At 44.1% G+C, this 25,179-nt stretch overlaps 1 protein-coding gene across 1 annotated transcript in view; it reads left to right on the forward strand.

Annotated features, from left to right (window-relative positions):
• Positions 1 to 13,857, forward strand: part of RASSF4 (Ras association domain family member 4) — a 233,340-nt gene extending 219,483 nt beyond the window's left edge. Inside the window, exon 12 of the mRNA XM_018564102.1 lies at positions 13,787 to 13,857. Coding sequence (XP_018419604.1) covers positions 13,787 to 13,856 — 70 coding nt within the window. The 3' untranslated portion in view covers position 13,857. The remainder of the gene's footprint in view (positions 1 to 13,786) is intronic.
• Positions 13,858 to 25,179: the final 11,322 nt, after the last annotated feature.

Below are 25,179 nucleotides of genomic sequence, written 5' to 3' on the forward strand. Positions count from 1 at the left end.
TAAGTTAAACAGTAAGGGTCCTTACCTGGAGTACCTGGGTGAACCTTGGTACCAGTGGCGGACCTAAGGAACAAAGGGCCCTGGTGCAAGATTTTTTTTTGCCCCCCCCAAAAAGAAACCACAAACACAGTGCTCTCCTCCCGCAACGATCGGCCTGCTGTCACACTTTCTTTCCACCCTGCTGGGACACAGAGCACCTCCCAGCGGGGAGGAAAGAAAGCAGGGATGCGTTGCTGTATCGCCAGAAAAGCGGACGATATATCGGTGCATCCCTAATATTTTACAGCAATGCAGAATGGCAAAGGCTATAGAGAACTGCACATCTCAGCAATACTTTATATAACAATAGCATTTCTGTATAAAGTACTGCTGAGATTTGTAGTCCTCTATAGAGGGTGCCATTCTGCACTGCAGCAACAGTACTTTATACAACATTAGGCTACAAATAATAATTATTTTAATGATTTATTTACCCTTACCTCTTCTGTCTTCAGTTGTTCCTGTCTGTGTTCTGTTTGCTGGGTCCTCACTCCCAGAGGCGGCTCTAGATTTTGTGAGGCCTAAGGTGAAACGTAAACATGAGGCCCCATCTTACATATGCACGTATACATACACTCATATGTACACACATACATACATACATACATACATACATACATACATACAAAAATGCAAAGTCATTTACTCATGCATGCACACACTCATATACCCCGTTATTTATAGTACAGGTTTAAGAAGTCAGAACAACTCTGGAGATCTTCTTAAAGGAGAACTATGAGGTGAGTGCTTATCACTCATCCTCATAGTTCAAGCCGACCTGTGACAATGAAACGGTCACAGGTCGGCTCAGTAGATTGGGAAGTGAGCGAACACATACCGGCGTTCGCTCACTTCTCGATCTTGTCACGGCACAGAGCCGTGACAGGGGAGGGACTGGATTCCCCCTCCCCGCTCCGATCCTCCAGCGCTGATTGGCAGAACGGACGGGCAGAGCCAGCTGTCACTCACGCAGCTGGGCGGATCCAGACATAATTGTTGGGATCCGTTTCAGCTGCGGCATCTCAGTATATAGTGAGCTGTACTGAGCTTAGGGTGATGGAGGACGCCAGTTTGTGTCCTCCCGTTACCCTTAGGAGAACTATGGAGAAAAGCCCTAACCCATAGCAGTAGATTTTCCGAAATATTAGGATGTATGTTAAAGCATTTTAGATAATTATTACACTTAAATAAATAAATGGGGACAGGTTAATTTTTATTTTCTATAGATTGAAGACACATATCTCTTAAACCTATAAGTGACCCCTGTAGGTTTAGGAGATATGCCTGTTTTCTCCCCCATCTATCTCATGCCCTCTGTTCTTTGCACTATCTTCATATGCCCCCTGGACTCTCCCATCACCACGGTACCCCCTGCACCTCTCCCCCAACTCCAGCACCCCTTCCATCACATATTTCCTACACCTCCCATCACCTTTCCCCAGCCCTCTCAAATCATGGTCCCTTTCCATCTCTGCAGCCGCCCCTCCTTCCCCAAATCACATATCTAAAGACCCCCTTCTCCAATCACATCTCCTCAGCCCCTCTTCTCCAATCAAATCCCTGCAGCCGCTCCTTCTCCAATCACATCTCCGCAGCCCCTCCTTCTCCAATCACATATCTAAAGACCCCCTTCTCCAATCACATCTCCTCAGCCCCTCTTCTCCAATCAAATCCCTGCAGCCGCTCCTTCTCCAATCACATCTCCGCAGCCCCTCCTTCTCCAATCACATATCTAAAGACCCCCTTCTCCAATCACATCTCCTCAGCCCCTCTTCTCCAATCAAATCCCTGCAGCCGCTCCTTCTCCAATCACATCTCCGCAGCCCCGCTATTCTCCAATCATATCTGCTCAGCCCTCCGTTCTCCAATCGCATCTCCATGGACCCCAGGTCCCCAATCACATCTCCGTGGCCCCCCCTTCTTCAATCAAATCTCTGCAGCCCCTTCCCCTTTTCAATCACATCTCCTCAGCCATTATATAACTGGATGGGCAGCGCTCAGAGTTCAATTTTTCTAAACCTCGTATGAGTGTCAATAGTTTAAACCATAAATTGTGCCTTTTATCACATTATCTAAATATGGTAAAATGAATAGTGAAAACCAAAATTGGATAACAATAAATTTATGTCAAAAGTGTATTGTGTCAAACCACCGATACAATGTGTACTAGTGTAGAGCTAATAACTCCAGTCCACACTTCCGAAAGTTTATAGAATCGAAGTGGATCTTTACGTTGGACACTATGACCCCCAAGGGACTAAATATCGACTTCGATTTGAATTGCTTCCTAAGTAATAAATAATAATTTTATATTTTTTTAAAATAATAATTAAAAGGAAGATTAGAATTACTGCTATGATATAATATTTTAAATATTTTAAGAATTGTTCTAATATTAATATATATCTTAAACTTGGTTTTAAGCAATGCCATCATTATTCTATACACTTTCGGAATGCTCTATAGTTTTAGAAGAATTTTTTATTATATGTCAGAATTAATTTGTATTATGTATTAAAATTATGATGTGAAATTATGATTTTTAAATTCACATTGGTGTGTGAATAATACCACATTGTACGAGCATATTTGATCTAGATATTTGATCTCCAGAGATGGCTAACAAATATAAAGTGGTAAAGAATTAGTAGCTTCTTAATGTGTATCTATTTTGGGAGATGTTTAAACAATCCCAATATATGGGGCTAGAAAGACATCTAGTGGACCATTGTTGTAATAACTTTGATGTACGCTATATAAGCTGGGATTTGGTATGGGGGGATAGACCTGCATACTCCCCTGAGGATGTCGTTAATGACGAAACGCGTTGGGGCGGGCCTACCATAACAAATACGATAGCTATCGGACTGGCCGGACGTGATTTTTATTGTCATTGAATTTTAACTTCTTAACCACTTCAAGACCAGGTGTTTAGACCCCCTTCCTGGCCAGGCCATTTTTCAGTGTTCAGCGCTGCAGTATTTTGACTGACGTTTATTCCGTCATGCAATGCTGTACTGAAATGAATTTTATACCATTTTTTGGGGACAGATAGAGCTTTCTTTTGGTGGTATTTAATCACCACTGGGGTTTTTATTTTTTACTATATTAAGAAAAAATGATTGAAATTTTTGGGGAAAAAAAGTTTTTTTTTTCCATTATGTTAGGAAACAATGATTATTACCCATATTTTTAGTAAAATATAAAAGACGGGGTCACATCGGGTAAATAGACACCAAACGTGTCATGCTTTAAAATTGCGCGCACCCGCGAAATCGCAAATAACTACCATATCCAAAATTGACCATAGGCGACGCTTTAAAAGCTTTTACAGCTCATCAGTTTAGTGTTATCAGTGATTGATGGCCCTAGAACTATTGCTCTCATTCGGACGTTCGCGACCATATGTAACATGTGCGGCGTAATGGGCGAAATCGTCATTTTCGCACGTATGCACACCCGACGCCTGTTTGCATGCATGCGTGTATGTATGGGGGGACTTTAAAAAAATATAATTATTTAATTATTTTTTATTTGTAACTTTACATTTTGGGGGGGAACTTAAATTTTTTTTTCCTAGTTTTTTTCACTTAACTTTATTGCTATCACATAGGGGGTTAGAAAACCCCCTTATGTGATAGGTCCTCTTTATGGAGACATCAGGGGTCTCCAAGACCACTAATGTCACCTAGGACCCCCCTGAAGAAGCTGATGAAGCAGACATCTGCTTCATCAGCTTCTCTCCAGCATCTGAAGCTGGAGAGTGACACAAGAATGCGGAACTGATGTAATATACATCAGTTCCGCATTCTGACAGCGGAGAGGGGACCGGAGGGAGCTCGTGTACCGAGCTCCCTCTGATCCCCTGTGACGGAGGCCGTATGCTGGTCCCGGGCTCGCACCGGGCACAGCGGAGCCTGGGACCAGCTTGACAGCGGGAGGGGGGGAGCCGGGGAGGGCGCACATCACGGGACCTCATACAAGCGATCCGCCGGCTCTATAGCCGGCGGATCGCTTGTATATTAACGGGCATCCCTGTATTAATAACGGGCATTTCCCGCTCGCGCGTGCGAGGGGGTGAGGCTGAGCGGGCGTCTAAAGATCTAGAAAACTCCTGGCCGGCCGTTTTTTTACAACGGCCGGCCGGGAAGTGGTTAATAAGCTGCTCCTGGAACTATTACACGATGAAGGATTTTTTCTTTGCATGACTGTGGGAATACTCTACACTCTGAAGACTAATGGTAAAGTGTGAGTCACGAAAGACGCCGCATTAGCGTGTCCCATCAGACAAAACATTTGGGGCTGTCTGTTACAGCCAAAAATTGCGGTGAGTACGTATATTATCACAGGTTAAAACACTTTGCGTTTATACGCTTGTATTTCGTTTTCAACATTTATTGAGATATTAGCGCTGTATACTCAGTTAAAACATCTCGTCAGGCAGCCAATCACATCTCCGCAGCCCCCCCCTCCTATCACATCTCCTCAGGCCCCCAACCACATCTCCTCAGCCCCCCCAATCACATCACCACAGCCCCCCTAATCACATCACCACAGCCCCTCTAATCACATCTCCTCAGCCCCCACCTTACTGCTACATTTCCTCAGCCCCTTGATCACATCTCCGCAGCCCCCCAGTCACATCTCCGCAGCCCCCCTTCTTCAATCACATCTCCTCAGCCCCCCAATCACATCTTCTCAGTCCCCCAAATCACATCTCTGCAGCCTCCCAAATCACATCCATGCAGCCCCCCAAATCACATCTCTGCAGCCCTCCCAATCACATCACTTCTCAGCTCCCCCCAATCACATCTCCACAGCTCCCCTTCTCCAATCACATCTATGCAGCCCCCCTAATCACATGTCCTCAGCCCCCTTTCTCTAATCCCATCACCACAGCCCCCCTAATCACATGTCCTCAGCCCTCACCTTCCTGCTACATTTCCTTAGCCACAACGTCCCACTTTCCCTTATCACCACTCCTCAGCCCCCCTTTCGATCACCCCCCCTCTCCATCGCATCACTTACCTCCAATCCTGGCGTGGCAAAACTGCAGAATGGTGAGGGGGCAGGGATATCCTGCGTCCCCGGAAGCGCGAGGCCTCAGCCTGGGGGGCCCAGCACACTCCTTGTGCATTGATAGTGGGACTTGCCGGCCGCCGGATAGCACCGGATCAGTATACGGTAACCCCGCCCCCCAGGCTGAGGCCCTGGTGCTCACGCGATAGTTCCGCCACTGCTTGGTACCCAGAATATAAATGATTAATCACCACTTTCTGAATACTGTCTTTGAGACAGTTTTCTATCCAGTTACAGAATTAATATTCTAAACCTACAGACCTTACAGGCCGTCTGTCGGGAACTGTGTCAACCGCTTTTGCAAAGGCAAAGTATACTATATCCACATCCATTCCTTTGTCTTATTTATTGCTTACTTCTTTATAAAAAGAAATTAGATTTGTTTGAAAAGTTATTTTTTGTGAATCCATGCTATCTCTTGTTATTCTTAAAGGAGAACTATGAGGTGAGTACTTTTCACTCACCTCATAGTTCTAGCCGACCTGTGACAATGAGACTGTCACAGGTCGGCTCAGTAGATCGAGAGGTGAAGGAGGACGCTAGTTGTGTCCTCCCGTTACCCTAAGGAGAACCCCATAGTTCTCCTTTAAAAACTATGAAAGTTAAGATTACAAGTCTGAAATTGCTTGGTAAATATTTTTTTTTAATGTATTAATTCTTTATTAAATTTTTAACAACCATACATTTAATCATTTTAACATACATTGACACTCTCCCCTCCATCATTCCATACCCATATCCTACACTCAGCTCCTTTCCCCCGTAGCCCTCCCATCTGTCTGTCCAAACCCAGCCCCCCAGGGAAAGTTCTTACCCCCCATCTATCTATAGAGAAAAAAAAACAAAAAACGTTCCTCTATACTACCCCATCATTGGGCCCATTATGCATCGGAGGGTCCCATTATTATGCTTCAACTACCTTTAACTATACTGTGTGTCCCCCCCTTATATATCCCACCTTCCCGTCTTTTGTCCTCCATTTCGGAGAGCTATCCCGTTGCCCAAAATAGTGTTGCTATCCAAATTAGTGAACTTTGCGTGATTTGTAAAAATGTATATTCTCCTAACTAGTATTGTGTGTGACTAGTGTTTTTATAAATTGTCCTTCCTTCTATTCCTCTCCCTTGTCCCCATCTCTATGTTGTTGTTTTGTGTTCCTATTTACTTTAGTGCTTTTAATGTCCCTACCCTTCTTTATGTCCCCCCTCCCCCTTTCCCCTGTTGTCCGGGTCTGTCCAGACAGATGCTACGCCACAGATTCCTCACTATCCATTACCCCTTCACCCATTCCCCTACTAACCCTCCCCCCATACTCATAACATTCCTTCAAGGCTCAGTGGTTCCGATATTTTCCGTTTCTTATTTTCTTACAATTTCATCTCCTTCCTATTTCCTATGTCTTGGTAAATATTTTAATCCCTTTTTAAATAAAGGTACCACATTGGCCTTGCAACAATGCATTGGTACCATGACAGGTTTTCACCTAATTTTATCAAACTGTTTCTGGGTCATATCATTTTTGAGCCATTGTGGTTCATTAGAGCCTGTGGCATTGCCATCCCCATTATAGACTTGAGTTCCACCATATCCCTTTGTGTACATAGAGTGAGTGAGGGGAAAGAGATGTTGATAACTTTTCTAGCAAGGTCCATCTATTTGTGTGCAGGTGATCTTTACAAGACCATAACCAAGATACCAAGAACTGCTGTTTGAAAGCAATCAAGTAATCTAACCCATGTGAGGACTGCTCATAGAATTTTCTAGCAGACTGAGAGACTGCATATATCACTTTCACTTTTTAAATTCCAGCAGTTACGGTATTATCATGTTAAAGGTCATGTTTTTTTACATTTCAACAATTCTACAGAAAACATAATTTCAGTCACAATGAATCTGTAGTCCAGGCCTCTCAACTTTGTACCTAGTTGCACTGTATTTTAAACCATGGTAGCACCCAAACTGAATTTATTAATTCTGGAATATGAATAGGAACGCTGACAGATTCCATGAAAATGGAAGCAACATGGCAAAAAAACGCCTTCAGACTTTAGTAAAAGGACCATACTGATATTTGGTCAGACAAAAAAAGGGCTACAGATACCCTGTTTATATCTTCATCAACAAACAGTACAAATTAATTCAAATTATGTTGTAAACATTTCTCAAATAATCTTCTAAAGAAAAACATGGTTATTAACTCTAGTGATTGCCAAATCTCTAATATGCCAGTGGAGAGTCCGGTAAATTCCTGTTTCATTAGGGCTCTGAAGTCTGGCCAGGGAAAGTTTTTGTGGATTTTCTGGCCACTACTCCACTGCAGGTTTTTTTTTTTCCTGGCTGAGCCTAAGGCCCCTTTTACATGGGCTCCTCGGTTCAATTGCTTAAAAAAGTGCTATATACTGTACATTACTTTGCAAATCTGTCTTCAGTTCAGTGCTGTTTACATCTGGTTTTCCGTCCGCTTACATCCATTTCTCCAATGTCCATTCAAAGCTGTGCCCGATGCTCAAAAAAGGTCTATATAAAAAAACATGTTAACTGAACGGACATAAACTGGCAATGTCATCAAATCTGAACTCAACAAATCAGTTGAGTTCAGTCTAGGCCTGCAAAAACGTAAAAGGATGCAAACCTCTTTTAATTTTCTTTCCCGGACAAAGTTGGACTCTGATGTAAGCGGCTGTAAACGGACTATGTGTTAGAAGATTCGCCCCCCTATTTAGGTAAGGGGGTGGTTAGGGGCAGTGACGTCACAAGGGGGGTGCGGCCCGCACCCGGGTGACACCATTGGAGAGGTGACACCAAAATGACTCACAGTCATTTTGGTGTCACCCCCCTCTGAAAAGTCAGGAGCTCGGTCATGGACCGAACGCCCAACAGTATCAGGAGAGTGGAGGGGACCCGGCGGCATACCTTATCCCGCCGGGTGACTGTCCCCTCCTCTCTCTCTGCCGGCGTCCATCACCAAGATGGCCGCCGGCAGGTATCAGAATACTGATGCACGTGCGCGATGACGTAATCGCGCACGCGCGTGGTGACATAATCGCACATGGCAGTGACGTCTCGGAGGGGTGACACTCGATTACCGCTCCGGGTGTCACCCAGCCTCGGGACGCCCCTGGTTAGTGGTATGCTGTATGTGACCATGCTTACATGAAACATGGTCTAAAAGAGGGACTAGCCCTTTAACAACTTCAAGACCGCTGGATGTACATAAACAGCTGGTCCTGAAGCAGCTTATACCAAGATCATGGCTGCTGCTGCTGCTACCATGATCATTTTTTTTGGTATAATTTTTTTCAGCAGGCAGAGCTTGTTCTGTTCAAATGAACTATCTCTTGTAGCAGCCTGCGATAGTGCTCCCCCCTCCCCGTCATAGTTTTTGTTGTTCCCCAGCTCTTCTGGGGGACCCATGACCATGGCAATTAGTGTAAGGATGGAGAGTAGGAGCAGACCGGGAACTTCTGTTCCGCAATCTGCTCTGTGATCAGTGAGTCAGAGCTCTTCTTCAGTGTGCTCACAAGCCCGGTGACAGAGGAGATTGAGCTGGTTGCACGGGAGATTGAGCACAATGCTGTGCTCATTGCCCTGTAGTGGAGGCCAGCGGAGACATCTGGCATCTAATAGACCCCAGATGTCTCCATAAAGAGAACCTGTCACATTTGTTAAAAAATTAAAACCAACCCTTGCCATCTGCAGGTGAATGAAAACACGGGTAGGGCATGCACGTGTACGTAAATGACGATTGCGCCACACATGTTGGGTATCACTGCGACCGTCAGAGTTATGAGCAGTAAAGGCTTTTAGGAGTTGCCTATGGACAATTTTGAGTACCATAATTTTTTGCCATTGCATGGGCGCATGCAATTTTAACTCTGGGCATGTTTGGTATCTAGTTATTCAGTTATTCTGTGCACTAAAATTAATTTTAGTGTATTTTATCCTAAAAATATTTGATTTTTGGTTTAATAACATTTGTGGAAATATTGTGCGACAGAACAAATTGTCCTTTTTTTGCAACTTTTTTTATTACACAGGACCTCAGTTTTCAGAAAATTAAATAAAATATCATTGTTTGGGGGTATTAAGCTGTTTTCTAGCCAAAAATTCAGACTTCATGTGTGTGCAAAAATGTAAAAATTGCTCCGGACAGCGAGTGGTTAAAGGAATCCACTGTATTACACTGTCCCTGTGGTGACTAAAAGTAACACTGGGCAATAAGAAATTAAATTAAAAGAAAACCTGTTTAGAAACATGAATGGCTTGTAATCATAGAATATCTCTAATCTATGTTTGTTTGCTGTGTAGCTCAAACAACACAAGTCTTTTGCAGCTGTATCACCATTAAGCTATATTGTATCAGCAACACTTTGACACACTTTATTTTTGTTTTTTGCATTATTCTCCTCCATTTAAAGGAGAGCTATGAGGTGAATGAAAATCACTTTCACAGGTCGGCTCCATAGATCGGGAAGTGAGCGAACACATACTGTCGCTTGCTTACTTCTCGATCCTGTCCCTGCAGAGAGCCGTGACTGTCACTCACGGCTCCCTGCAGGGATCCCCCCCTCCCCCATCCGATCCCCTAGCGCTGACTGGCGGAACAGATGGGGAGGGGGAGGGGGCAGGAACAGCTGGCTCTGCCTCTAGATAGGCAGAGCCAGCTGTCAATCGCGCAGCTGGGTGGATCTCGACAGTAATGTCGGGATCCGTCCCGGCTGCGGTGGTCTTAGTATATACTGAGCTTTGGGTGACGGGAGGACGCTAGTTTGTGTCCTCCCGTGACCCTTGGGAGAGCTTTGGGGAAAAGCACCGACCCCATAGTTCTTCTTTAATCCGGCCATTTATAGCTTGTCTGTTATCCATAGTATTTATGACAAACTGTCTATCTTCCACAGTCCCAATATTGTTATGATTTATCCTGAATATGCCTGCATAACTGTGGTTTGCATTTTGCCCATTAAGTGATTTCAATTGTATGTGCCATTATTTAAATGACATGCTTTGTATTATCATTCATTACCCAGAATGGTAAATCCTTTGCTGTGATCTAGCAAACATTTTCCCTTTATACAGAAAACAAGGTTCATACTATCTAACTGGTAACCACAGATTTTCCAACAAATTTCACGCTATTGGTAGTGCTTAATTATAGAAAATACACAAGGAACTGTGTAATCATCATCTATCATGTATAGGTATTAATCTAAACAGCTCATGAACCTGTGGTTTACAAAAACAACATTAGAGTGCCACCGTGTGGTCAAAGGTGTTGCTGTAACAATTTTATTAAAACAGTGTTAATATTTAAATAAAAATTGCCATGAATATAATGGTTATTAGAATAGAACTTCAGGAAAACTGCTAAATACTCAGTTGCAGTACATATACTGTACTGAATCTCTTTTACCTGACTTGGGGTTTTCTAATTCTTTTTAGCCAGTTTTGTAATAGAATGCACCATCCTTCTGTATGCAGTGAGATGTTGCTGCCTCATCTACAGAGAGAGAGTGATACCACAGGAACAAACAGGCAGCCTCTTGGCAATCTTGTCACTGGGCATTTTAACAAATTGCCAGCGGCAGTATTGTCAGCGGAAAATCCACCCATCTGACATTGACCTTGCTATCTAAGGGAAAGCAGTGTTCTCTTTGCAGAGATCCGACATGCCCCCTAACTAGTCACACCTGTAGCTCTGAAATCAGCAAAGCTCATGCTCACCTCTATTTGGAAAGCTCTGACTCATCCTGGGGAATGTTGGACCTCTGCAAATCTGCTTACCCACAGATAGCAAGGATCTCGCTCTGCAGCATGCTGGCGGGGCAGGTGTTTCTTTTAAGACTTTGCACACATTTTGTTTTGATGCACTTTTGGAATGCAAAATAATGAAATTGGAAAAAAATGTAAATAAAAAACAGTGTTTGCTGCAATACCCACCCTCAGTTTGGAGCTGTCCCACTTCATTTCTGCCAGTAGATGTCCTCAGTCTTTAATAAATTTAATGATGGACAGCAGTATTTATCCCACTTCTTGTGAGCTCAGGTCCTCTTGGGCCCACCCCAATCCAAAGACTTGACAGCTACAGCCTCTGTTGTCAAAAATTGGTCTCTTGCCTTTGTTCTGATTGTGGTTAAGTTCATTTAGTTTTGACTACTAAGAAGTTTTTTTTTTCTTGAATTTCTTGGATCTCTTGTCCTGTTATTTGGATACTTTTGTTTTTCATTATAGTTGGCTATATAGTTGTGTTTAGGGTGAAGTGCTCAAAGCAGCTGTGGGGGGTGTGGGGGCGGAAATTAGCAGGCCCAGATGAGGAAAACTATATATTTAGCCCTGGGGTGACCATCTACCTGCTTATGATGTCAAGTAAAGAAAACCCCATAGGTTAAAAAAAAAAAATGTATGATACCTTTTGCTTTATGTAAAAGAAACAAAAGTGGGTTTCCAACAATTTGTAATTTTTTTCTTTGTGTAATAATAAGCAGCTAAGACTAACAGATACTCTTGCAATGCAATCACAAAATAGAAGCGGGCCTATTATTGCAAGGGATGCTAGAAATTGGGAGCATTATTAGATATCATTAGCCAGAGCCGGCACTACCACACAGGCAGCTTGAAGGCGCTGGTGGGGGAGGGCAGAAAAACACCTCACCCAGCTCTCTCTGCTCTGTGCTTTCTCCGGAGCTTGCTGGTGCTGTTCCTGCACTGTCCCGGCCGAGATATTTACATTTGAATGGGCTGTGGCGATATGCATATCAATAAGCCGTGACCCATTCATATGTAAATATCGCGGCTAATTCATATGCAAATCAATGCCGCTACCCCTCCCCCACCCCGCTACTAAGGAAGAAAAGACTGCAAGAACAAGGTAAGTTTAAAGTGACATTAAAGTCCAAAAAGTTGTTCCCTCCCCCAATGTTAATGTCAGCACTTACCTTAAATGATGTCTCTTATTCTGATCTTCTTCTTCTTTCCTGATGTTTTCATCTGTCCCTCCAGCGGTGCGGCGGCTCTCCGATCCAACGCTGACTCCTCTGCGGGTGCACGCGTCCATAGACTTGTGCCCGCCCCAAGATGCTTTGTGGCCGCCCAAGCAGTTTCGGATTTTCGGACGGGAGCGCACTGTTAAAGCGTTTAAAAAAAAAAACTTTTTGCATATATCTACTGCTTGCTAGCTGTAGATATATGCAAAAAAAAACCGGAGGGTTTAGAAACCCTTTAAGCATGTGTATGGTGTATACCTTCGTTACATTGGCGGTCATTGTGAACACTTTTGTTACATTGGCGGTCATTGTGAATACTTTCGTTACATTGGCGGTCATTGTGAACACTTTCGTTACATTGGCGGTCATTGTGAACACTTCCGTTACATTGGCGGTCATTGTGAATACTTTCGTTACGTTGGCGGTCATTGTGAATACTTTTGTTACATTGGCGGTCATTGTGAATACTTTCGTTACGTTGGCGGTCATTGTGAATACTTTTGTTACATTGGCGGGCATTGTGAATACTTTTGTTACATTGGCGGGCATTGTGAATACTTTTGTTACATTGGCGGGCATTGTGAATACTTTTGTTACATTGGCGGGCATTGTGAATACTTTTGTTACATTGGCGGGCATTGTGAATACTTTTGTTACATTGGCGGGCATTGTGAATACTTTTGTTACATTGGCGGGCATTGTGAATACTTTTGTTACATTGGCGGGCATTGTGAATACTTTTGTTACATTGGCGGGCATTGTGAATACTTTTGTTACATTGGCGGGCATTGTGAATACTTTTGTTACATTGGCGGGCATTGTGAATACTTTTGTTACATTGGCGGTCAGTGTGAATACTTTCGTTACATTGGTGGTCAGTGTGAATACCTCCGTTACATTGGCGGTCAGTAAGAATGACTCTGTTACATTGGCGGTCAGTGTGAATACATTTGTTACACTGGAGGTCAGTGTATATACTTCCATTACATTGGAGGTCAGTGCTGTTAGCTATGCTATCTTTAGTGAAGATATATGGGGGGATGTGTCCTTCTATTGGGGTGCTCCATGGTAATAGACGTAAGGTGTCAATGCCTTTGGCTTTACATATTGGGCTTCAGAAGATGATGGTCATTCTGTTCCCAAATTTTGGATATGTTTAGTGTGAGCTGTAACATGGACATCTCTGCTATGCTTTCTGGAGTGGTACACTTTGGGGGGATGTCTTTGTATTGGGGTGCTCCACAGTAAACTATTTGGGGTGTCATTGCTTGTGGTTTCTCATATACAGCACTAGTAGCTGATGGTTTTCCTTTTCTCTAAATTCTTCAGAGATAATTGGTTAGAACTGTAACATGAATATCACGGATCTCCTATTAGTTTTGGAGTGCTGCTTTATGGGATGTCTTTGCAGGGCCAGCGCTAGCATAAGGCTGTCTGAGGGTGCCGGGTGGGGGGCAGTAAAATGCACCTTCATCTGTGTAGGCAAAAAAGCACCGGCCCGGTCAGTAGCCTTTTTTTTATGGCCAGTCGTAATTAAAGTTAATATTTTTTTTATTCATATTGTACATTTTTTTCTAAGAGCAAGTAAATGTTTTTACACAGACATTGATGGTGATTATTGTACTCTGCACTTTATGTATACAGTAGTTACCATTTAAGAACACTCACAGGATACTTCTCTTTCATAGGTACCATGCACTTCGCTTGCTGATGTTGCAAAGGCTGGAAGAACTAACAAGCTATGAGAGCTATGCATGAAGGAAGCACAAAAGATGAGAATGAGGAAAAAAGTGTCTGTCATACCATGGACTTTACAGCTCAAAAACTCTTCATCTTATAAGTTACAACTGTTTGTTTACACACAACTACAAGAACTATATTGTACCGTTACCACTGACAACACATGCAGAGCTTTTTAGCCTGTCTCAGGATATACTTATCACAGCTGCCTCATTACTGATATAATTAGATTAGGGATGAGCTAGGTACGTCGAGGGTTTAGTTAATTATTTTTAGAAATTTGGCTAACGTAAACTTAACGGCAAATCCTATTATAGTGTATGGTCAAAATATAGTAGATAAAAAAAAAGTACAGGCAGGTATTTTACTATGAGAATCAAGAGTCAACAGATGACACAACAGTGTAAAATTAGCCAGTAGCAGGACAATTATATTTAGTAAGTCTAGGCCCAAATATACTAAAGACAAAGAATACAGGCAGGGATTTGCTAAAAAAAAATTAATACAATTTAGAGGATATAGTAGTGTAAAATTAGCCAGTAGCAGGACAGTTTTAATCAGGGATAATAGGCCTAACCATTGTATGCATTACGTTTATTTTTACTGTGGGGATAGGGGCATGTGGTGAATGTGAGTGATATAATGTGAAGTGGTTTAGATGCACACTTTTTTAAACAGGTGCATGCCGCAAAAAACAAAAGACAGCTGCTTACCATGAACAGATGTAAAGTAACAAGTGAATGCTGTGCTTGGAGCACCTCAAGCTTAAACTAAAATCAAAATGACCACAACATAAAATTAAAGACAAAATAAATAACAAAATAATAAAAATAAAAAAGTATGGAAAGGGGTTATTACTCAAATAGCTAGTAGAGCAATCAGAATTAAAGTGCAATTTCTTAACTACTCTAATTTCTCCCAATGCATTTTGTCAGCTTTCCCTATCCTTTCCCTACATCTGCTTCTGATTCACTGACAATATGGCTGTTCTGTGTCCCCCCTTTTATAGTGACAGTGCTGGCTGTTTAAAGAGTTCTTTTGGTCGTTTTAAGCATACTGGCCATAGTTGTCGAGGCCATGCAGTGCATTATTGTTAAAAAAAAAAAACTTCTCCTGGATGAATCTGTACATACACTATATTGCCAAAAGTATTGGGACACCTGCCTTTACATGCACATGAACTTTAATGGCATTCCAGTCTTAGTCCGTAGGGTTCACTATGGAGTTGGTCCACCCTTTGCAGCTATAACAGCTTCAACTTTCCTGGGAAGGCTGTCCACAAGGTTTAGGAGTGTATCTATTGGAATTTTTGACCATTCTTCCAGAAGCGCATTTGTAAGGTCAGTTACTGACGTTGGACGCCCACAATTTTCCATGTGGACATCCACTTTTCAAATGACAAGCTCAATGAGATCTACTAACGAAAAAACACCTGCATTTAGGGGCGGGAGGGGATGTGGCCATGCATTAAAGTTAATGGCATCGCAGCCATGCCCCCCGCCCGCAGTGCGATTGCCCGCACCTGGAACGCAGGCAAATTAGTGCCTGCATTTCGGTCCAGTGCGATCTGCAAAAATGCTGCAAGCACTATAATGTGCTGTGTTCTGGGTGCGGGCGATCGCACTGTGGGAGGGAGACAGTGGTGCCATTGACTTCAATACAACCCCCCGCAGGGAGTCGGCCAGAGGTCGAACACTCTGGAACGCAGACTTTGCGGTGTCAACCGGCCCTCTCTCTTGGCTGTCTCTTCTCTCTCTCCTCGCTCTCTCCCGTTTCTATCTGCTGTCTTTTCTCTCTCTCCTCGCTCTCCCCCTGTTTCTATCTGCTGAGCCACCGGCTGTCAGATCCTGGCCAAGCGGCTCTCTCTCTCTCCTCACCGCTCGGGTTATGCTGCTGTGACAACAGCTCCATCCTCTGATCACCAAACCACCTTCTCCCCGCGGGCTGCAGCGCTTCCTTTACTTCTCCCCGGATCCCCGCTGCATACAGATGGAGGAGAGCAACGGGGATCCAGAGGAGAAGCCACACAGGACACAGCCGATCGCGATCAACCTAATGGGCACCCCTGCTCCAATTCATCCCAAAGGTGTTCTATCGGGTTGAGGTCAGGACTCTGTGCAGGTCTGTCCAGTCAAGTTTCTCCACCCCAAACTCGCTCATCCATGTCTTTATGGACCTTGCTTTGTCCACTGGTGCGCAGCCATGTTGGAACAGGAAGGGGCCATCCCCACCTGCTTCCACAAAGTTGGGAGCATGAAATTGTCCAAAATGTCTTGGTATGCTGATGCCTTAAGCATTCCCTTCACTGGAACTAAGGGGTCAAGCCCAACCCCTGAAGAACAATCCCACACCATAATCCCCCCTCAACCAAACTTTGCATTCGGCACAATGCAGTCAGGCAAGTACCATTCTCCTGGTAACCGCCGAACCCAGACACGTCCATTGGATTGCCAGACAGAGAAGCATGATTCAACACTCCAGAGAACACGTCTTCCACCTCAGTGGTGGCGTGTTTTACACTACTGCATCAGACGCTTTGCATTGCACTTGGTGATGTAAGGCTTGGATGCATCTGCTCAGCCATGGAAACCAATTCCATGAAGCTCTCTACGCAATGTTGTTGTGCCAATCTGAAGGCCACACAAAGTTTGGAGGTCTGTAGCTATTGACTTTGCAAACAGTTGGCGACTTGTGCACGCTGTGCGCTTCAGCATGCGCTGATTTTACGTGGCCTACCACTTCGTGGCTGAGTTACTGTTGTCCCCAGTTGCTTCCACTTCATTATAATACTACTAACAGTTGACCATGGAATATTTAGTAGCAAGGAAATTTCACGGATGGACTTATTGCACAGGTGACAACCTATCACGGTACCACAATTGAGTTCCTGAGAGCGACCCATTCTTTCACAAGAAGCAGTCTGCATGCCTAGGTGCTTGATTTTATACACCTGTGGCCATGGAGGTGATTGGAAGATCTGAATCCAATGATTTGGAGGGGTGTCCCAATACTTTTGACAATATAGTGTATATTCAAACCCACAGGATTCGCCTGGAACCCATGGTAGTGGCAACCTCATATCTACCTAAGATAGGCAACTGTGCTAAAGGGTAATTGAAAAAAGGCAGAAATTGTCTTAAACCAGAGTGTATGCTGTCTTACTATACACACTTTGGAAGGACAATATGGATTCTTCAGCTCAGCAAAATTTTCTATATATGTGGCAAAGGTTTCAGGGTAAAACCATTCACTAGTGGAGCCTAAATATAATTTTTTTTTATGATAAAATGATAGAATTATTGTATACTTTCAATTTTACCACTGAGCATCTGACCTGTTTAGAAAGACCCACGTTAAAAGAATGAAATTAAAAGTAATCAGGGTTTCATGGGTATGTTTAAATGGAACTATACAATAGGCTTAGGGAAGAGTTAAAAATGTAAAACTAATTTACAGCTTAGATTCAAAACAACAAAAAACTAAATGTGTTTTGGTCAGTGCAAATGGGCACTTTGAATTTGATGCTTTTTAAATCTTTAAAGAGTTTGCATGGCAGACCCAATTATATAACCTGATGATACAGATATGTTGGTGCTTTTAGAATGTAGTTAAATGTTTAGATAAGTGTCAGAACCAGCTGTGGACGCAAGCTGTCTGAACAAATAGTGACGAGTTGTTTCACCTATAGCAGCCGCCGTTCCCATAATGCAAGCACGCCTACCGGTACTTGGATGCCCCCAGGACTTGAACTATATGTTCTGATCAGGTGAAGCCACAGGCTGGCCAGAGGTACTAAAACGAGGTACGCACAGAAGAAGAAAGACACTTCCAGAGAGTTATCAGGGACGAGCTGGATTCAAAGGCTGGAAAGGGTAATCTGGGCACAAGCTGAGGTCAGGGCAGGCCCTCAGCGGGGCGGGCTTTCGATGATCGCAAGTACGATCTGCCCGTCCAAGGTGGGCAGGTCGTACGAGCTTTCAATAAGCATACAACCATGGCAAGACAAAAGTCTTGCGATGGTCGTAAGGTGTATGGGCACCTTTACATAGGATGCCACTAGCAACAAGGCCAATCCCAGAGCAGGAGGTGTGTGGTTAGATTAATTAAGCCACAGCTGACTAAATTAGTGCTTGCTCCAAGCGAGACACAGGATGATTAACCCTTGCAGTCAGGGCTGCAGCCAGCAATACAGGCTGCCTGAACTACACAGGCTGCCTGACAGCTAGGCCTAAAAAAAGTGTGAACAATTGCAATACAAGGACCTCAATATTGTTATGAATTATAAATGCATTTCACATAATGATCTAATCGTCCTTCACACCCCAGCCTTCGACCCACTGCAAGGGTAAAGGTTTTTATCCCCGGTGTTCAGCTTTACCTCTTAGTTTAAGGGCCTGTTCACACGACGTCCGTTTTGTGTGCTGACCCGATCCGTAGGCTGCTGCACTCAAAATGCATCCCAATGTATCCCTATGTGTTTTATGGGCTACAGTTCTCACGTGCGCAGTCCGTTCAGCTTACGACAGAAAAAATACTGCATGTCACATTTTGTCCGGTCCAGAAACGCACGAACGTGCACGAAACGCAACGAGAACGGAAACGCAACGCAATGCAGCTAAGGAAAAAAAATTGTATTCTTGCTCCACTTATTATGATGTTATCAACGATAGACAGACAGGTTGGGGTAGAGGTAACGACATGAACTGCAAACATTTGGAACATGCCCATCACCTTGCCATGGACATACGAGTAAAGGAAAAATATGTATCCGGGTGACTTCGCAAATCCTCATACTGACCCTTGGAGTCCCGGAGCCTCAAGATTGGGTGTACCCAATAACGACGTCTCCTGCGGGCTCGTTCTCTGCAGATTGCTGTAGCCAGCACCATCAACATGTCTGCAAATATGTGATACATGTCTGATCACTAGCTTTACATACACTAAGGGAAGTAGATGTTCTGAGAGGGCGGAAGTGACCTCAGAGGCTGAATCTGCATACTGACAGCCCCTTGGCTAAAAAAAAAAAAATTAACTGTCAGCATCCGGACTGAAAACGTGTTAAAAACACACTGCATCAGCAGCTCCACGTCTGCTGATCAGGACCTGATCTCATGTGAACAGGCCCTAAAGCATCTTAACAGGAACTGCAGCTGATATGAATTATTCAGCAGTTGAAATCAATGTAAGGGGTAGAAGACAAATGACTGCAAGAGATAACTGAGATGAGTAGGTGATAGGCTCTAAAAACTATCCTTTAGGAAGGTAATTATTACTTTGGAGGTTATGTAAGAATTTAGTTTCATGCTACAATTGCTGAGGCTGGCAAAGACAAGATCCACACATCTCAATATGGTGAAAATAGCTCCAGCACTGTCTTTCTCTAAAATAACACCTCTACTCTTGTCTGTTGGTTTGGGATGTTGGGGTATATGTGAAGAATGAGCGAGAGTTCTTCCTTTTCTCTCTTACTGGTGATATTTGTCAGCTCTCACTTTTTTTGCAAAGTCAGGTGATGAGTAGTGATGGGCTCGGACATGTTCGCAGCTCCACTTGCCGAGCCCGCCAGGAAGCTGACTGAAACTCACAGGCACTGAAACATTTCCCGATCTCTGCAGCTGCGGACCGGGAACATGTCTCAGTACCTGTGATTGGCGCTGCGCGCTGTCAGCTTCCTGGCGGGCTCGGCACGTAGAGCTGCGAACACGCCCGAGCCCATCACTAGTGATGAGATGTGTTCCAAATGATCAGAGTGACATCAAAAGAAAAGTCTCCTCCTTTCTCAAATGCCTCTAAAGCACGACCATACCAAGGGGCATCGTGTTGGCAAGCAGTGTGCTTGGATAGTGAATCAGGTCATGCAAATTCACGGGTGGAAAATATGCGCTGCATATGTCAATGCTGAAGAGCAAAATTACCCTAATATTGTTAAAGAAAACTCTTTAATTTTGATAATATAAAGAATATAGCACTTATAATCCAGCCAAGGGAGATTCAAACTAATGCATATAAATCCAGGAGAGATTGCCGGAAGAGAAACCACAATTTTACCTACTGGGTGAGTCCAATCTCTGTGCTCGCTTGCAATGTTGTAATCCAGTTATACAATCCCGGGACAAAATTCAGGAGGACTAATGGCTAGTGATGTGCGTGGGACTGGTGTGAACAGAGTTTGCCTTTGCTTTTGTGTTACAAAGACGCAAAGGCAAAAGTTAAAATCATTTTAAATACATCCGGCCAAGAGATAACTGTTGCCTCTACTTTTGTGTTACAATAAAGAGAGATTGATGTTGTGAGTGCTTCTAAAGTTTGTCCCTGGATTTTAGAAATCTTTCAAATATCACACACACAAAAAAAAAATCACAAATCCCGTTATATGAGTAGCTTTAATGTATAAAAAAAGGCTGCTACAGAGAGTAATATGTTTTAAAAAGCTGTAAAGTAAAATTAGAATACAAAATCAGGTTCTGTATAGACATGTACCTCTTTTATATAAAGTAACTTGTATTTTTAAATGTTTTTTTTTCAAAACGTGTGAATTACAATATCAAATGAATTTAATTGCAGTCTAGAGGAAAAAAATTATGTATTGCTTCTCAGTAGCTAGTACAACCTTGTTCCTTGGTTGTCTTAGGGCAAGTACACTATTGCCTCAATTCACAGCAGCATAACCCATGGGGTATTTTATGTTCTGTGCATAATTTGCTGATGTTGGGACCAATTTATATCTCTTATCATGCAGTAAAACTCAGGTATTACAAGTACAAATCCCTTTCTTTCATATGTGACTGGTTCACATTTGTGTGCTGCAGATCAGTGCCAAAGGGAAATGTATTTGGGCCCATTTACACCTATGCATGTGAGTTACCATGTGTGATGCAACCTTACAACCATTGTACAACTTTTTTTGTCCAGACATCTCACCCTCGTTCAATTTTCTTACAAGTAGCCCATCATGCACAGACCAATGTAGTTCACAATTAACGTTTGTCAGCACCACCAGCACCTTGCCGAATTTCATTGATTGAAAGGACAGATTTTTGTTTCAGCATGTGCAGTTTTCATCTTGAGATTTTTGTTGTACAACCTGTCAATTTTCGTCCAACTAGATAAAAGTTTTCTAGCATGCTTGAAAGACAAAAATCTGTCACTTGTACAGTCATTGAGGTTGTGCACTTCCCATCAACTGGCAGATTTTCAGACGAAAACGCAATTGCAGACAAAAATCTCCATAGAATTGTAAGGTGTATGGGCACCTTAACCCTTGCAGTGGTAGATGGGGGGTAGCTACACTACAAGGGTTTAAGTGAGAATATCTGTGTTACTCCATCTCCTAGAAAAAAAGCAAGCGCTTAACCCTTGCAGTGCAGGGATAGCCCCACTGCAATGAAAGTTTTTTAAATTCCCGGATTTCTTCTTTAACACACAGGTCTATTTAGCGATTTTCTTCACCCTTGAGTCACACATTTCCCCCTAGATTCAGTTGGGAAATGTGTGAATATTGGGTAAAAACATTGTTAAACTGACTCCACGGACCTAACTGATATTTGAGGTACCTTGACTGTTGAAGTAATTTCACAAATAATGTCATAATGGTTTTTCCTCCTTAAAATTGCCTCCCAATTAAAAAAAATATGTGCTGCACCACTAATTATAATTACATCTGAGTTTACACCATTCTCATAGTTCCTTTGCAAAGTCCCAAAAATACCTGTCGATCCTGACAGTGAAGGCCACAGCAGCTTCTTGTGATGGAGTGGCAGCAATGTTCCACTAGAATTTAATTTTGAACTACAGTGGGATGAAACGTTTTGTAGAGGGTGTGGCTATCAGCATTTTCACTGCTCATTCACATGCCTGTAGCTTGTCATTCACCACCTGGCCACACCTATCTCTGCCTACAGGTTTCTGGATTGACATCACTGCCTCTTTTTCTGTTTTCTTTTGTGAGGCTCGTGCACCGCAAACTAACTGGATATGGTACTTGTTTAGACTGTCAAACCGGAGCCTTTAGTTGTACTTAAAAATAGGAGTAGCTTTATGGTGGAAATAAGCGTGGGTTTTAATGAGGTTTAAATTTAGCAATGCAGAAAAAGTAATGTTCTATGGAGATGAAATAACGCATCAGTAAGATGAAATAATTCATGAGATAATAGAATAAATAATGATTTCATGTCAATGCAATATTTAATATTGCGAACTGATCATCTCAGATGCAGAAATGGTCATTAGACAAGGATTGCTACACTCAACATGTGCCAAACAGAGACAACCTATGAATTAGAGTGAGATATTAACAATGTCTTCCCTGTCTGTAAGTGGCAATATACCCAGGGAGCTCTACATTCTCTGAACGTTCACTGTATACATGGCCTTACTGTGCTGTCTGCACTTATTTTTGTTCTATTAAAAAACTTCCTATACTTGTATACATTTCTTATAAATATCACATTGCTGATATAAGTGTATAAATTGTCTAACTTGTAAGTTTTCATGTCATACGGTTTTGTAGCAATAAACAAAATGCTGCTATTTTGCATACTGGATTATTATGGTATTTTTCCCAACTCCGTTCAGTTTTTCTCCATTTTTAACATCTATTTTTAGTGCATGTCTTAGTGCTCATGCGCACAAGATACAATTGAAAGCTCATACTGTATCAAGCATGTGGACAGGTTTTTATCTTATAACATCATTGCTATCCTTTTTTTTGAAGGTCTCCATTTGGGGTGCTAAGCGGCTGGAGTGTATCTCACCATAGTGTTTATGAAACTTTTGTGTGCATATGCACTTGGCTGTTGGCCAAACCAGATGCAAATTATGAATAGTAACATGTCCAATACAAACACTCTGCACTCAGCAAAGCAACGTATATCAGTGGGGCTTGGATGGCCTCTTAAAAGGCCATCTACAGAACCCCTTCCTTGCATAGGAAAAATAGGATTTTTGTACTCACCGTAAAATCCTTTTCTCTCCATTCATTTAAGGACACAGGGCAACAGATCATAGATCCTGTATGGTAGGTATATCGCCACCTGCAGGAGTAGGACGCTAGGCACATAAAAAGACAAAGACAGCCTAGGGGCGGTCCCTGCTGGTGGCCCAACCCCCCCACCTGCTGACAAGTCTCCAGTTAGTAACAAGCAGTTAGGAGTGTACACCCATAAAAAGAGGGCGGGACCTGTGTCCTTCAATGAACGTAGAGAAAAGGATTTTACGGTGAGTACAAAAATCCTATTTTCTCTCCCGTTCATTGGACGACACAGGGCAACAGATCGTGGATCCTGTATGGTAGGGACGCCACCAAGCAGTAACCCCTGAGGGATGGGCAAAACAACAACAAACTACCCAAGAACCCCTCAAAGAGCCGCCTGCAAAACTTTGAGCCCCAAACCAGCTTCAGCCGATGCCAACACATCCACCTTGTAAAATTTGACAAAGGTGTGAATGGAAGACCAAGTAGCGGCCTTACAAACCCGAGAAATAGAGGCACCATGGCGAAAGGCCCAGGATGCCCCAACAGCCCTAGTGGAATGGGCAGTGACAGGAAAAGGGGGCTCCTGCCCCTTAACGGCGTACACCTGTACTACAACATTTCGAATCCAACGGGAAATGATAGCCGCCGAGGCGGCCCGGCCCTTACCTGGCCCACCGGCCAGCATGAAAAAAGAATCTGTCTCGTGGAACGACGTAGTAGCGTCCAAATAGACACGAAGAGGGCGCACCACATCCAGACAATGCAGCACCCGTTCCTTCCTGTGGACCGGTTTCGGGCACAAGGAAAGCAGGACAATGTCCTCATTCAAATGGAATGCCGACACAACCTTAGGCAGGAAGGCTGGCCGAGGCCGGAGAACCGCCTTGTCCCTAAGGAGAACCAGAAACGGCGACTTGCATGACAAGGCAGCCAACTCGGACACTTACCTAACGGAGGTAATGGCCACCAAAAAGGTCACCTTTTGGAACAAGGACAGAAGTGGAATCTCACAAAGAGGCTCAAACGGAGATTCCTGCAGCACCGAAAGCACCAGGTTCAGATCCCACAGAGCCAAAGGCGAACGGACCGGGGGCGTAATACGCATAACCCCCTGGACAAAGGTGCGGACCAGAGCGTTAAGACGCTAAGGGCTGCTGGAAAAGCACCGTCAGGGCAGAAATTTGGCCCTGCACCATCCTCAAGGCCAACCCTTGAGCCACCCCACGCTGCAAGAAAGCAAGAATTTTGCAGATGGAAAACAAGCGCAGAGACCTCGCACCAGGCAAAATATGCCCTCCACGTGCGGTGGTAGATCGTCCTGGAGACCGCCTGGCACGCTCTAAGCATCGTGGAGATGACAGCATTAGACAACCATCGGTCTCTTAGGACCTGGCTCTCAACAGCCACGCCATCAAAGCCAGCGACTGTAAAGAAGGATGGAACACAGGGCCCTGGGACACAAGGAGCGTCCACCAACAGATGAAACACGTCTGCGTACCACGCTCTCCGCGGCCAATCCAGAGCCACAAGGATTACGGGGACGTCTTCGGCCGCGATCCGTCGCAGCAGCCAGGGCAACAGGTAAAGCGGAGGGAAGGCATAAATTAGACCGTAAGGGTCCCAAGGAGCCACCAGGGCATCCACCTCCTCCGCCCAGGGATCCAGAGCCCGGGCCACGAACCGCTCCACTTTTCGGTTAAGTCGAGACACCAGAAGATCCACATCCGGCGTCCCCCAGCAAAGACAAAGTTTCTGAAAAACTTCCAGGTGTAGGGACCACTCTCCCGGGTCCACCGACTGGCGAATGAGGTAGTCGGCCTGCCAATTGTCCACCCCCGGGATGTAAACCGACGAGAGGGCAAGAACTCGACTCTCCGCCCAGGAGAGGATCCCGGACACCTCTCGACCTGCAGCCATGCTTTTTGTGCCGCCCTAGTGGTTGATGTACGCCACTGCGGTGGCGTTGTCGGACTGGACCCGAACCGACAAACCACGAAGACGGGTAGACCAGTGAAGGAGGGAAAGGCGGATCGCCCTCCTTCACTGGTCTACCCCCCTCCTTCTTGGGCATGGTAAACAGGTTGGAATAAAGCCCTGTGAACCTTTCCGAGGACGGAACTGGCACGACCACCCCCTGGGACAAGAGGTCCGCCACTGCGCGGTGGAGATCCGCCAATCACAGAGGGGAAAGCCACATGTTGGACGGGAAGAACCGGTGCCCCGGGCGGGACAGGAATTTGATCTTGTAGCCCGACGACACAAGCTCCTGAACCCAAGTGTCCAAGACGAGAGCCAACCAAAAATCCACAAAGAGCCAAAAGCGCGCCCCCCCCACCCCGGAGCCCCGTGTCGTGGCTCGACCTTCAT

The sequence above is a fragment of the Nanorana parkeri genome, unplaced genomic scaffold (genome assembly GCF_000935625.1).
Source record: "Nanorana parkeri isolate BGI_ZX_2015 unplaced genomic scaffold, ASM93562v1 scaffold725, whole genome shotgun sequence".
Taxonomy (NCBI): domain Eukaryota; kingdom Metazoa; phylum Chordata; class Amphibia; order Anura; family Dicroglossidae; genus Nanorana; species Nanorana parkeri.